A 15,862-nucleotide genomic window follows, 5' to 3' on the forward strand; every position below is an offset into this window, starting at 1 on the left:
GTAAAACTAGCCTTAAACTAACTTAGTTTTCATATGCTACTGATGCTACTTTGGCTTATACTATTTTGACCTAACATATGTTAATTTTGGCTTAGACAGACAAGTGGGGGAGTCTCAAACTTCCCACCCTCTTCTTAGGGAACCACATTCCTACAAGATCACTAATTGGCTTTATTGTAATGGTTGGGGGTGATATCTTACTCTTGCAGGGTACCGTAATAGCAGTAAAACTCAACGGCAGAGAAATTAACTATAGGCCAATAAAATGACACAAGGAGAGTTAGTAAACCGCTGGCTTTATCTTGCTGTTTCTTCCCAGCCCAGGCCATGGGAGACAGCCTCTTTACCAGCTTGTGTTGTCTGCATGGCTCCGTCATCTAAAGACAGTCATCCTCTGAAATTCTCATGATTTGATGTTTAATTGGTGTTCACAAATGTCACTTCTTGTTAAAGAGGATTTTACCGGAAAAGGTGTATTATTTGGCTGAACTATATTCATACTGTGGAAGTGCTAGAATATAATTCCTATCACTTCTGTACTAGACTTATCTGTGGCCTTAAACGTCTTTTTTACAGTTGTTCCTTTTTTTTTTTTTTTATGGTCTTTGCAATAGGGCACATGTGCTCACTGGAAAGAGGCAGAGAGAGGGAGAGTGAGAAATTATCCTGGGGAGGGGGGTGGGGGGGATGGACATGCTACAATCCTTTCTTTTCCACTCTCCTCCTGGGATTTTGGGCACACATGCATCTGATGTGATTTTTCAAGCTGCCAGATCCCTGGGACTTGAACCACAGCTCCCCATGTGGAAGTCCAGCACCTTAACCACCATACCACCTACTGGCCCCACAATTGTTGGATTCTTAATCCAATTCCACTTCACTGACTTGTGACAGTGACAGATCTCTACCCCTGCAGTAAAGAATACTCTTGCTCATAGAATGTTGAACCCCCTTGGCTAATCATCTACGCTAGTGTCTTTCCATGCTTTTCTGCTTTTCCTCATAGAATAGCATGCGTTTCCAAGAGCTCGTTGTAAATGTTCCCAAACCATAAATGCCAGTTTAATTTATGTCATAATTGTATGATTTATTTAATCATTACATAATTGTGAAGAAATGAAAGCATGAAACAGAGTTGTTCTTTAATATGATTCTATAAGAGCAAGTGACTTTCTGAGATGCTGCTGAATTGATATCAGTGGAAAAGTAATAGCAATATCCTAAAAGGATTTTGTACCTAGATTTCTTCAAAAACATTTTTACAGCTCCACTTATTTTTAAGAAAGTTAAAACACTTTTGTCATTAACTGCTTTTTTAAAAAAATAATTAACTGATCAATTATGAACATTTCCAGTTGCATCAGATAAAGAGAAATTCTGTTATAGTTTTGAAAACTGACATTGCAATATCAGGTAGGCTTATAAAGAAGCAGTAGCAAATGTCATACACTTCCTTAGCTTTGACTTCTAGGTATCTTCTGTGGGCATTTCCTTCATTGCCAAAAAGCCCCTCTATGTTAATCTGTCAGCTGCTCTGTGTGCCTTATCCTAAATTTACTTATTTATCTCTTTATCTTTGGTAATCGACTGGTCTGATAGTCTATTAAAAACATGTAGTCTTTTCATCTAAAACTGAAATGCATAATTTTTTAATATTTTACAGTCACCTTAACCAGAAAACCCAATTTGAAAATCCAGTGGAGGAAGCCAAAAGGAAAAAGCAGTTAGGACAGGCTGAAATTGGGTCTTCAAAACCAGGTACAACTCTTTTTTCTATCTATTGTTCTAGTAATTACTTACAGAATTTGTGTACTGAGTTAATGAAGGTGATTTTGAACTTTTTATTCAAATTCAACAGAGAATGTCTAATTTTAGTCACTGTAAAGATACAGACATCTTATAAAATATCTGGACATTGTAAGAATACTTAGATTTTTCTCATGATATATAAAAAACTCACCCTGGGTGTGTGTGCGTGTGTGCCCAAAATCCCAAGAGGAGAAGGGATTTCGGTGTGGCTACCCTCCCTGGGGGGGGGGAGGGTGATTCCTCACTTTCTCTCTCTCTCTCTCTCTCTCTTCCCCCCTCCCTCTCTCTCTGTCTGGTGAGCGCACATGCCCTATAACAAAAATCTCTCAAAACAAAAAAGAAGAGGAAAAGAGAGATGAGGTAGGGGTAGGCAGCCAAGAGTCGAAAAGAAGCTAAATGTTTTTCTCAGGTGTTAACTGGAAAAATAAAGGAGATGAAATTAAGTGTGCATTGTATTTGACAGCGAGAGGTCATTAGTCATTCTAGCAAGATCAGCTGGAGCATGAAGTAAAATTGCAGTAGAATGAAGAGAGAAGGGAGGTGAAGAAGTAGACAGTGAGTCTATATAAGCTCATTAGGATAGGCTTGACTATGAGAGAGTGTAAATAGGAGACATTAATTGGGCATAATCATGAATTCTCCATTTTATACATAGAAAACAGAGACTTTCATAAGGTTAAGCCTCTTGCTTAGAATGCTAGTGTGTAAATGTCAACCTAGAATTTTACAGACCTAGTTTTACAGACTTTAAATTCAAAGTTCTTTGTATCATAAATCCCTGAATTCTCTTATCTTTGATGGCATGTACAAAGGAAGATCTTTTCTCTATTATTAAACTCTAAGCCTCTTGAAGGCAGAGACCATGTTGTTATATTGATTTAGATAACCAGGCACTCTCCTATGAGCTAGAGATTGGTGCCAGAAGATGATGTAGAGGTTTTGTCGTTGAACTTCCATATGGCTGACCACGGTTCGAGTCCCAGACCTGGTGACTTAAAACTCATACCAGGCACTTGTGCGTGCATGCCCAAGATCACAGAAGGAGAATGGAGAAGAGAATGCATCACCCCCACAGAATGATTTCTACTTTCTCTCACTATCTGTCTCTCTCTCTCCAGTGAGCACACGCACCTAAAGCCAAAACTTCTACCAAGAAAAATAAGGTGAACTATGGGGACCAGCAGATGGTGTAATGGTTATGTTGCTGAACTCCCACATAGTCAACCGTGGTTCGAGTCCTGGACCTGGTGGCCTAAATGGCCTAAATGCACACCAGGCACATATTCATGTGTGCCCAAGATCCTGAGAGGAGAATGCAAGAGAAGGGATTGTGGCATGGCCATCCCCACAGTGGGGGTGATTTCTTGCTTTCTGTTTCTCTGTCTCTCTGGCAAGGACACACATCCTATGACAAAATTTTCTCTTTTAGAAAAAAAAAGGGGGGGGGCTATTAGCTAGAGATTAAAAGAAAAAGAGCTCCCAATTTAGCCAGGGAAATAGATACATACTTTTCATATCATTTTGATAATAGAGATATAAACAATAGTATGAGAATTCAGAGGAGAGAGAACTTAACTCTTGATTGTGAGAAGGCAAGAAAGCTTTCCTGGATATTATGAAAGTTATGCTAATCCTCAGAGAATAATAGATACCATTTATTGAGACAATGAGTCCAATACAGAACTAGATGCATTGTATACATCACCTCATTTAAGTCTCCTAATATCAGTAGCTCTGCAAGGGTTAGTAATATTATTTTCCCCATTGAGATCCTTTGATGGAATCAAAATTGTCTGATATGTCTATCCCAGTGTTATCATACCCAAAGGGACAGAGGCACTAAGTTTGGGAGCCAGGAAACTTCCTTCCTTAGGCAGTGTATATGGGATTGTGCTTGTCGACATTTATCAAGCACTTAATGTTTGTCAAGCAGTTTGCTATGTTTTCTATTTCTTGCATAGTTCAATCTCTGTAACAGTCCCATAAATGAGATACTGCTATCCCCATTTTATAGATGAGGCAACTGACATTCAGAAAGGTACTATGGGCTGGCAGGTGGCTTGGTAGGTAAGCGCTGGACTCCCACATGGCCAACCATGGTTTGAGTCCTGGATCTGGCCACTTGCTTTCTACTTTTGCCCTCTCTCTCTCTCTGGTCAAATTTTTAAAAATAATAATAAAATTAAGTAAATATTTCTTTAAAAAAAAAAGGTTAAATAACATGCCCATGCTCACACAACAAATCAAAATCACAAAGCTCAGAATTATGAGTCTCCTTTTTTTATATTTAATCTTGATAAAATCTACTTCTGACCAACTTTTAATTGGCCTTGGCTGTTTTTATTGTTTTACTAAACAGAATTTCCCCTTTATTTGCATATCTTAGGTCACATACATTATATGCCAACTTTCTCATTTTGTCCTTAGAAGCCAGTCTTAGTCCGGTATTTGAGAAGAGGGCATGGGATAGCACACTAGAAATATTTTCAGTATTTGACATAAAAATGAGAAAGGTATATTTCATCCACTCTAGTATCTCCAAGTACCTAAGAACTTGATCATTTGGGACCAGCTGTTGGCGTGGTGATTAAGGCAGCTGGATTACAGATGGCTGACTACACGGATTGAGTCCCACACTCAGCAGCTTGGAGGATACACTTGTACTTGTGTGCCCAGACTCCTAAGAGGAAACTAGAGGAGAAGGGATTACAGTGTGGCCATCTTCCTGGGGAGTGCTTTTTCACTCTCTCATTCTCATGTCTCTCTGGCAAACTCACATGCCTTATAGCAAAGAAAATAAAATAAGTAAATAAATAAATAATAAACAAAAACAAAAACTTAGCCATTAAACAGATGGTCATTTCCACAGTCTTATAGGCAATATTAGTGGACAGTCTAGATCAACTTGCATAGCCAAGTGGATATTACACATGTCAGGAACGCCTCAGAGGACTGTGTTCTCTAGTATGTGGATTGTATCTCCATCAAGTTGTTTGAAAATCGATATGGAGGAACATTTTAAGCCATTTGATTCTTCCACAGATTTCATAAGTGCCTTAATGGCAGCCAGTGTGAGGAAAAAAAGGAAAAAAGTTCTTGGGAAGGGAAAGATGATGTTATTTGCAGGTGTTGATCACTTTTAATTCTAGAATTATCTGAGGACACCTCTAACAATAGGCTTTTCAAAGGAACTGCTTTTTTGTTTTTTGCCTTTTTCTTTTTTTCCTCCCTGGAGTATCTACTAACCATGACTGAAAGGTGGGGGAAAACTAAGTTATGTACTAATAGTGCAGGAATTCACTCCTTCCATCAGATACCAGAGGTCTTCAAAGAGTTCATGGAAAGTGCGTATTATAAAAGAACTATGCATAAATTTCAGAACTTTTTTCCACCAAAATAAATTCATACTTTAATTCCATTTTCCAAGAACTTTTTAAGTCCCCTTGTATAAATAAAAACTACAGAAAGCCTGAGTTGTAAATTATAAAAATTCTCAGTGTGTTCTCTTTTATAAACTTAGAACACTTCCCTTCATCTTAGGATACTGCTTTCCAAACGGAATTCAGTTGCTTATTTAAATGAGAACTACTGCTGATTGAGTGTTTAGAACTTTCTGGAATTTAGTAATAAAGATTTCCATTAAGTGCATCTTTTTGACTTCACGTAATGAACTCTAGGGTGAGAGAAAGTACAAGCAATGAGGAGACGAAATAGGTGCTTTTACCCTTCTGATACCATGAGTCCTCTATAAGAAAAATGACTCATCGGCAGGCCCAGCAGGTGGCGTAGTAGTTAAGACACCAGACTCCTACATGGCCGGCTGCAATTTGAATCTGGATACCATGGCTTGAAACTCACATCTGCCACTTGTACATGATACCCAAAATCCCAGGGGGAGAGTGGAGGAGAGGGGATTGTGGCATGGCCATTCTCCCCAGGGGCTGATTTCTCACTTTCCCTCTTGCTGTCTCTCTCAGGCAAGTACATGTGCCCTATGGCAATAACCTTAAAAAAAAACAAAAAAAAAGGAGAAAAAATATTCATTAGCTAGGTTTATTTTTATCAGGGATTTAGTTTATGAATTTAAATGCTTAACTATCTTATGTTAGATTAATGGGAACCAGCAGTTAGCGTAATGGCTATGTCGCTGGACTCCCACGTAGTTGACCGCCGTTCGTGTCCTGGACCCGGTGGCTTAAAAACTCACGCCGGGCGCGTGTGCGTGCGTGTCCAAGATCCCAGAGGAGAATGGAGGAGAAGGGATCGTGGCGTGACCATCCCCCCTGGGGGGTGATTTCTCGCTTTCTGTCTCTCTGTCTCTCTCTGTCTGTCTGGCGAGCGCACGCGCCCTACAGTGAAAATCTCTCCAAAAAAAAAAAAAAAATTACTTTTCTTTCCCTGTGATTTTTTATATTTAAGTTATACATAAGAGAGGGGGTCTTCAAGAAGTTCATAAAAATACATATTATGAAAAATTATGGATTTAAAAAAATTTTTACACCAAAATAAATTCATACCTTAATTCCATTTCTCATTAATTTTTTTTTGAAGTGTCCCCATAGACAGTCTTAAAGATTGGCTTTGAGGGCAGTCTTCATTGTAATTACTTTTCTTCTTAAACCTATTTCTTGTTTTGGCACAGATGTGGAAAAATCACACTTTACTCGAGATCCATCCCAGCTTAAAGGTGTCCTTGTTCGAGCATCACTGAAAAAAAGCACAATGGGATTTGGTTTTACCATTATTGGTGGAGACAGACCTGATGAGTTCCTGCAAGTAAAAAATGTGTTGAAAGATGGCCCCGCGGCTCAGGATGGGAAAATAGCACCAGGTAGGAAACTTTTCAGAATTACTTGAAGAGTAGTGACACTGTTAACAACAATGAAATTAAAATCATAACAAAGAGGTTTATGAATAAAGGGAGAAAAAGAGAAATTACATAACTGAAGAGGGAGATTCTTGTATTAAAATTGTTTATCCTCTAAACTAAATGCATACCACCTTTGGGGGGGGGCATTTTTACAAATAAGTGGAAAGTATTAGAGAAAACATTAAATTTGTTAATTTTTTGGAGTATTTTGTATAATCTTGAGATACACCTTTGGCCCTATAAGACTAGAGATTTATTAGCCATCTCAGAAAACTGATTGATTGATTGATTGATTGATTATTTATTTAGCCACATAGGGTATCTTTGGAGCTAACATTTACCTATAATCTCTTCTGAAAAATGATTTGTTGTGATGTTTATAGTTTTATCAAGCAAATTGTTATATCCTAAAGTTTTTCCCAAGATTTTTCCTTCCTTGGTCTTACTGGTTGTTAGAAAATTTTAACTCCTATGTTTAAACACAAGCATTACTGTTTTTATAGAGCTGTATAGATTTGTCTTTCATATAGTTTTCTCATAGTCTTTACTTAGAATTACTGAATATTTAATTTTTTTTTTTATTATGCTGGAGAGCACATGTGCATATGTGCAAGAGAGCCACAGAGATGGGAGGATGTAGGGGAGAGCACATCCCCAGTGGGGCCTGGTTACACCACAATTATTTTTCTCCAGTTCTCCATCCCATCAGGAACTTGAATGAACAAATGCATGCCCAGCATGTAAGCCTCCAAGGTTGGGGCTTGAGTCCTGGTCAGCCATGTGGGATCCAGCTTCCTCAGCCACTGTACTATGGGGCCAGGCCTAATTGCTGGATATTCCAATATGGCTGACAGCATTTGTAGCTAAAGAGTTCGGAGAAAGTTCATGACTAGTTACTGACTACTGGAGAGTTTTAAACACTTTATCCCAGAAGTATTTTAGTATTCCACAGAGGTTATTTCTTGCTGTGTTCACTAGACTTCTCTGTTATTTTACATACCATGTAAATGTGGGCTCACATTTGAATGATTCACTTGTCATAGTACTTTTTGAGGACAGATGCAAAGTTATTTTCAATTGGGATATGTCTCATATTATTCTTCCCCATGGAAGTGAAAAGAACTTAAAACAAGAAAACTTTAACCAAAAGTTATATTTATAAAGAAAATTGGTTTTAACTCTATTACTTTATAAAATTAAAGAACTCCAGAGATTAAAGTTAATAATAAGGGGTTTTGTTTTGTTTTGTTTTTGTTTTTTTTTTTTAGTTTTCAGTTATGACCTTTTCAACATTTCACCCATGGAACATACCTCTTAACTATTTATACTGTCAGAATTTCTTTTTTTTTTTTAACCTTTTGTTTTGTTTTGTTTTGTTTTGCTTTCTTTTGTTTTTGGGAGGATTTTGCTATAGGGCACGTGCGCTTGCCAGAAAGACAGAGAGAGACAGAAAGCGAGAAGTCACTTCCCGGGGGGGATGGCCATGCCGCAATCCCTTCTCCTCCATTCTCCTCTCAGTATCTCTTGGGCATGCATGCACACATGCCCAGCATGAGTTTAAGCCACCGGGTCCAGGACTCGAACCACAATCAACTACATGGGAGTCCAGTGACACAGCCATTGCACCAACTGCTGGTCCTATACTATCAGAATTTCATAATATAATTTCCCATTTGCCTAAAACTGTTACTATCTAATTTGCATAGTGATGCAATACTTCCTTGAAAATTTTGGGAGCTTTAACCAGGGGAGGAAAATGTCAAATTTTGTCTCTAATTAGTCTAATTCCTATACCTACTTGGAGTAGGAGACACATTTCCACAGACTAATGTTTGTTTGAACACAATTCATATTGGTTTGTTAAAGCTTACATGCAGTAGAACAGATAAAGTCCCTGTATTTGGCAATAACCTCTTAAATAATCATATTATCATTTGATTAAAGTTGCGAATGGATGAGACAACAGAGGATAGATTTAAACCATCAAGACAGTGTTTAAAAATACCCAAATAGGACCAAGCAGGTGACATGGTGGTTAAGGCACTGGACTCCCATATGGCTGACTGCAGTTTGAGTCCCAAACCCAGCAGCTTAAAATCACACCAGGAATGTGTGCATGTGTGTGTGCCCAAAGCCCTGGGAGGAGAAGAAAGGAGAAGGGATTGTTAATGTGGCCATACACCCTCTCTGCCCCTGGGGGAGGTAAATTTGCACTTTCCCCCTCTCTCTCTCTGGCAATTGTACACACCCTGTGGCAAAAACCAGCCAAACAAATAAAACCAACTGATGAATTTTAAGTGGTAAAGATTCTGCATCCAAAATGATCACAATCATGTAAAATCAGGAAAACAAAACCAACTTTTAGAAGGATTAAGTTAGCTGGTTTTTCCATGTCTTAAATAATAGATTTCTTGCTTGTAGTGAATTTTTTCCTTCTTTTTCCTCTTGAAATCTGATTTATAGTAAATTCAAAATCAACAAGGAGGAGAATACTAAAAGAAAATACATTTATAAGTTAACATCATTCTAATCTTCAGCTCTACATTTCTCAGACTAGAATAACTTTCAACACACAGTAATCAACTGCTCCTTAAACAAAAGAGATAAGGTGATATTTGAAGGGAGCCTGTTTGTAAGTAGCCAGCGGAATGATTTGCTCCTCCTCTATATGCTAAATATCACTACAACATGCCTGTTGTGAACACTTAGGTGTGACTCAGAGGGTCTGCTAATAATGATAATATTAATTTGCAGGGATTCTTTTTTTAACGATTCACTTAACCTTGAGATTGAAATAGCAACTTCACTAATAAGATAATTAAGTTTTAGATAGTTATAGGAACTTTGTAAGAAAGAAGTTGAAAAAGGGAGAATGTCTGTCTTAGAAGTCTGTGTTTTCATCTGTTAATAAACAGTAAGAGGTTTTCAAAATTTAATTTTAGTTGCTAAATTTAAGGTATTTTTGCCTTTCCTTCCAGCAAAAAATTAACTCGGTGGTTTTAATAGTTTTAATATGATTATGTTTTAATATGATTATGTTTTACTAGGTGATGTTATTGTAGACATCAATGGCAACTGTGTCCTTGGGCACACCCATGCAGATGTTGTCCAGATGTTTCAGTTGGTACCTGTCAATCAGTATGTAAACCTCACTTTATGTCGTGGTTATCCGCTTCCTGATGACAGTGAAGATCCTGTTGTGGACATTGTTGCTGCTACTCCTGCCATCAATGGACAGTCATTAGCCAAGGGAGAGACTGGCGTGAGTACTCAGGATTTTAAGCCAGGAGCGATGGTTCTGGACCAGAATGGAAAATCAGGACACACCTTGACCAGTGATCGTCTCAATGGACCATCAGATCCAAACGAGCAGAGAGCATCCATGGCCTCCTCGGGCAGCTCCCAGCCTGAACTAGTGACTATCCCTTTGATTAAGGGGCCTAAAGGCTTTGGGTTTGCAATTGCTGACAGCCCCACTGGACAGAAGGTGAAAATGATCCTGGATAGCCAGTGGTGTCAAGGTCTTCAGAAAGGGGATATAATTAAGGAAATTTACCATCAAAATGTGCAGAATTTAACACATCTCCAAGTGGTAGAGGTGCTAAAGCAGTTTCCAGTAGGGGCAGATGTACCATTACTTATCTTAAGAGGAGGTGAGTAAAAGCACAACAAGGAGAAGTCGTCAGCGTTCAAGCGTTTATATCGCTAATTGTCCTTCCTTACTGGGTAGAACGTCTTTTCCCGATAGACGTAACTGATATTTAATGTGCATTTTCCTTAAAGTTCTGTCTAATTGCTCCCTTAAGTAGTATCTTTATCAGCAGTATTTTGCCTTTTTAATTTTCTGTTAATTTTTTTAGTAGTAGTTTCACTCATGTCCATTATGAATTTCTTTCCTCTATATTCTTTTTAAAATTTGATTTATGGCTCTAATGATTGGAGAAAAATCACAGCATTGTGTTACCTAATGCAAATGAAACATATCTTCTTGATTTCATTTTCACTGTTGTTGACAATAGTAGAAATCAACTCTTTCAACCATTTATTCTCATCTAGACCTCTGTAATGCACTAAAGACATTTTGAAAGATCTTGCATCTCCATGAATAAGTAAAATGTTGGATGACGTCTTAATCTGTTCTTCGAAGACATTCATGATTGTGCTCAGAAAGCTTTTATCTTAAGCTCTAGTATCTGCCTGTAATGTTAATTAGACCCCACAGTGCTTATGTGAGAAAAATATAACTTTTGTTTTCCAAGGTTATCAGCTGACATGAAGTGTTTCCAGACATTATATAATCAATTCCAAGGACTAATCACAAAGTTGGATTTTAATAGACTTTCTTAAACCCACACTTATGAATGATTACTATTTTAAAGAATAAAATTTAGCCCTTAACTCCTTTTTTTTTTCTTTTGGAGAGGTTTTTGCTATAGAGCGCGTGTGCTCGCCAGATAGAGAGACAGAAAGCGAGAAATCACCCCCCAGAGGGGATGGCCACGCCGCAATCCCTTCTCCTCCATTCTCCTCTCGGGATCTTGGGCACACACGCACATGCACCTGGCGTGAGTTTAAGCCGCCGGGTCCGGAAGTCGAAACGCGGTCGACTATGTGGGAGTCCAGTGACATAGCCATTATGCTAACTGCTGGTCCCTTTTTTTTGGTAATTTGCTATAGGGCACATATGCTCACCAGAGAGAGAGAGAGAGAAAGAAAGAGAAAGCACTGCCCCAGGGGGTATGGCTACATCGCGGTCCCTTCTCCTCTCCTCTCAGAATTTTGGGCAACCACACACATGCACCTGTCAAATCTTCCAAGCCACTGGGTCTGGGACTCAACCATGTGGTTGAGTCCACCATGCTACCAGCTGTCCCACCCTACACTTATTTCTCTGACATTTAGTTTTTGTTTTCGAAGCAGGTGAATCTTTAACCTCATTGGGAAGTGTTTCTTTATTTTCATTTCTTTGACTTTGTTTTTTTTTTTTTTTTGAGAGAGATTTATGCTATAGAGTATGTGCACTTGCTAGAGAGACAGAGAGAGAAAAAGAAAGTGAGTGAGAAATCACACCCCAAGGGGAATGGCCACATCACAGTCCCTTCTCTTCCATTCTCCTCTTGGGATTTTGGTCATGTACACACAGGCGCCTGGCATGAGTTTCAAGCCACCAGTTCCAGGATTTAATCCACGGTCGATCATGTGGGAGTCCAGCACCTTAACCATCATACCACCTGGTGCCCCCCCCCCTTTTTAAATTTGCTATTGGGCAGCATGTGCATTCACAAGGGAGAGACAGAGAAAAGGAGAGAGAGAGAGAATATGATAAAGCACCCCTTGGGGGAGATGGCCATGACACAATCCCTTCCCCTCCGTTCTCTCCAAATTTTGGGCATGTATACACAAACACCCTGGAATGTTTCCCAAGTTGCAGGGTCCGGGACTCAAACTGCACAGTCAGTCATGTGGGATCCAGCTGCCTTAACTACCAATCCACAGACTGACCTTCTGAACAATTTTTTGTTTCTTCTCTGGGTGCTGGTACAGTCTGCTCAGAGTTAAGGTGAAAATCTCTATAAGTGTTGGAGAGTTATCTAGACCTGCAAAAAATATAACAGAGAGACCAGGGTTTGTTGCCAGATAGGTTTAATGTCAATCTCCTGCCTTTCCACTCATTGGTTCTATAGTACAGGGAGACTGTTACTTTATCTTATCTATAAAATGGCAATGACATTTATGCTGTAGGATTGTGATAAAAATGAAATGAGATGATATATCTGACATAGGAGATATTAAATACAGGTAGAATTTACTAGCCCACTAAAAGTTAAAGCTAGTTTTATAATAAATATTAGCACTATCAGAGTTCTGAGAATGCTTCCTCTGTTTTTAAAATCTGGCCTTTTTTTTTTAAAGGTCCTCCTTCACCAACTAAAACTGCCAAAATGGTAAGTATACATTGGCCTTCAAATACTTCTTCCTAGCACACTGAAAGAGATGCCACACTCCCCTCTGCAAGAGCAGCTTCCTGCACTGGTGCTGATCCGTAAGAGAAGCCAGGAGGCGTGCTGCCCTGCACCTGGATCAGAACTCTAGGGAAGGGTAGAAACAGCTCCCTATGGAAGGGGTGTGCTCTCTTGATTAAGTATTGCTAGTGGAGGAATACCAGCACTCCATACTACCAGTAATCCTGTTCTCTATGTAGGAAAATGTAAACACACTTTTACTTTCTTTGTGCTTCAGAGGAGCAAGGTAAAAGGAGCTAAATGTTAGGACAGACAATAACTGTTACATCTTGCTGCTGTCCAAAGAGAAGATGCGGTAGCCTCCCATAATTTCATAGGGACTGTAAATATTCATGTTTAGATATATAACAGAGAGACCAGGGTTTGTTGCCAGATAGGTTTAATGTCAATCTCCTGCCTTTCCACTCATTGGTTCTATAGTACAGGGAGACTGTTACTTTATCTTATCTATAAAATGGCAATGACATTTATGCTGTAGGATTGTGATAAAAATGAAATGAGATGATATATCTGACATAGGAGATATTAAATACAGGTAGAATTTACTAGCCCACTAAAAGTTAAAGCTAGTTTTATAATAAATATTAGCACTATCAGAGTTCTGAGAATGCTTCCTCTGTTTTTAAAATCTGGCCTTTTTTTTTTAAAGGTCCTCCTTCACCAACTAAAACTGCCAAAATGGTAAGTATACATTGGCCTTCAAATACTTCTTCCTAGCACACTGAAAGAGATGCCACACTCCCCTCTGCAAGAGCAGCTTCCTGCACTGGTGCTGATCCGTAAGAGAAGCCAGGAGGCGTGCTGCCCTGCACCTGGATCAGAACTCTAGGGAAGGGTAGAAACAGCTCCCTATGGAAGGGGTGTGCTCTCTTGATTAAGTATTGCTAGTGGAGGAATACCAGCACTCCATACTACCAGTAATCCTGTTCTCTATGTAGGAAAATGTAAACACACTTTTACTTTCTTTGTGCTTCAGAGGAGCAAGGTAAAAGGAGCTAAATGTTAGGACAGACAATAACTGTTACATCTTGCTGCTGTCCAAAGAGAAGATGCGGTAGCCTCCCATAATTTCATAGGGACTGTAAATATTCATGTTTAGATAATCTTACATTTAGGACTAAGCAAGTCTTTCCAGAGTAATTGTGGCCTTCTGTGCCATATCTGCTCGCAACCGAAGCAGACAGGCTGTTCAACCTGACATGGTGTCATCTTTGACATTCTTCTGTATCGCCGCGTAGCATATTTCAGGATCTATATAGAGAATAAGAACTTTTCTTAAAAGGTGCACCAAGTAGTGCTATTATCAAAGAAACTGTACCCGGTGCACATCTATGGCTACTAAGTATCCACAATTGCATGGAGGTAGATATAAAGACAATTATTATATTGAAAATCCTAATTTAGTTTTAGTTTACTTGTTTTAGAGTCATGCATTTCAAAATTGAAGATTGTCTTCCATAACCATAAGCCACGGACTATTAGAAGAAAGACCATCAGGTAGACATTCAATGGATTAGCTCTTTCTAGCCCATCAAGTAGGAATCTGCAAATTTGCCGTTTTATGGGTCAAAAAAGGAAATACTCAGCTCCTGCCCTTTTTTAAACTTTTTTTGCCACATAGGTTGAGCATGAACGGAAATTTTTTTTGTCCATTCAGTTAAAATCTCACTGTATATTTTTTTCTTATGCTGCTCTGATTCTCCTAGTAATCATTTTTAACCCTTATGCCGCTGTGTCTATTTCATAATGTATGCCACTGAAGTCATAGAGACCTAATGCTTCATAACTGATGGAAGGCTCCGTGACCTCTGTCTGCTTCTGACAGACTCCTGCGACACGCAGGGGAAGGGGGAAGAAGCTGCTCTTACTTCCCTGCCACTCGAAATGGTCCCCTTTGGCACAGCAGTTTCTAGTGACTGACCTCTAATTACTCCCTGTCATGCTGGTGCCTTTGCATTGTATTCCTTCTTAGTTATTTATCATAAATGTCTACGATCACCTTTTTTGGATTTTGTTTTTTAAAATTTTGCTCGTTATTTTGTTTGGCTATTGTTTTGTGGAAGTTTTATCTGAATAGGAAAAATATCAGAATATGCTGCTGCTGTTTCCTTGCCTGAGTGCCTGGCATGGCATATGTTCCCATAATATATTTGCACTGGCCAGAGTTTTTACAGTGTCATCTTACAACCTAAATTACAGTTAACACTTCCTATCCTAGTTTCTTAGAAAGAATATTATCTTAAACCTTCACTGAATTAAACTGAGTGAGTAGGAGGTGGGACTTCTCAAGAATTTATGAAGATGTTCTCTGAGTCTCTTTGCTTTTCTTAAAAGTGCTGCTTTGCATGGTATTCCTATTTATCCTCATCTCAAAGTCAGTTTGTGGCTTGGTAGTGGTGAAGAGGGCACAGTCGCTTAAACCTGGGACTAATTGAGGCCCTCAGTTGACGTCACTAGGAAGGTTTTTCTCATTTAAGTTAAATATGTTCTAACCACGTACAATGGCTGTGGAAGTGAACTTCCCTAGGACTGCAAAACTGCCACCTACACAACTGTAACCAGTTGCCATACCTGGTGCAGACAAGTCTCATGAATTAATCAACTGTCTGATTTTTTTTTTTTTTAAGTAATGCTAAGTAAGGCCTTTTCCTTTTCAGAAAACAGATAAAAAGGAAAATTCAGGAAGTTTGGAAGCCGTAAATGAGCCTGTACCCCAGCCTATGCCTTTTCCTCCCAGCATTATCAGGTCAGGATCCCCGAAACTGGATCCTTCTGAGGTCTACATGAAATCTAAGACTTTATATGAAGATAAACGTAAGTAGTTGTGGAACATTTTAGGAAAGCATGTCACAAGATAAATTCATTGTGTTTTTCTTTTTTAACTGGGACCTTCCCAGTGTTCTAAAGCATATGGAAAATGTACTCCTTCATTCCCATTTTAATAGGGCTCTGGGTTTCTTTCATGTGCATTCAGTATTCACTCATTCACTTTTTTCAAAACCATGTATTGGGAACCAGCAGTTAGCGTAATGGCTATGTCGCTGGACTCCCACGTAGTCGACCGTGGTTCGTGTCCCGGACCCGGTGGCTTAAAACTCACGCCGGGCGCGTGTGCGTGCGTGCCCAAGATCCCGAGAGGAGAATGGAGGAGAAGGGATTG

The 15,862-nt window shown here is 39.1% G+C and overlaps 1 protein-coding gene across 6 annotated transcripts in view; it reads left to right on the forward strand.

Moving 5' to 3' along the window:
* Positions 1–15,862, forward strand: part of MAGI3 (membrane associated guanylate kinase, WW and PDZ domain containing 3) — a 302,211-nt gene that overhangs the window by 213,264 nt on the left and 73,085 nt on the right. For 5 of the 6 annotated variants that reach the window (XM_014588240.2, XM_014588239.2, XM_006149615.3 and 2 more), the window contains exons 8-12: positions 1,664–1,758; positions 6,452–6,640; positions 9,727–10,332; positions 12,593–12,624; positions 15,360–15,516. In XM_014588240.2, coding sequence (XP_014443726.1) covers positions 1,664–1,758; positions 6,452–6,640; positions 9,727–10,332; positions 12,593–12,624; positions 15,360–15,516 — 1,079 coding nt within the window. Of the gene's footprint in view, positions 1–1,663; positions 1,759–6,451; positions 6,641–9,726; positions 10,333–12,592; positions 12,625–13,351; positions 13,384–15,359; positions 15,517–15,862 lie in introns of all 6 variants that reach the window. The other variant, XM_014588238.2, reaches the window with a different exon arrangement.

The sequence above is a fragment of the Tupaia chinensis genome, unplaced genomic scaffold (assembly GCF_000334495.1).
Source record: "Tupaia chinensis unplaced genomic scaffold, TupChi_1.0 Scaffold000270_2, whole genome shotgun sequence".
Classification (NCBI taxonomy): Eukaryota; Metazoa; Chordata; class Mammalia; order Scandentia; family Tupaiidae; genus Tupaia; species Tupaia belangeri.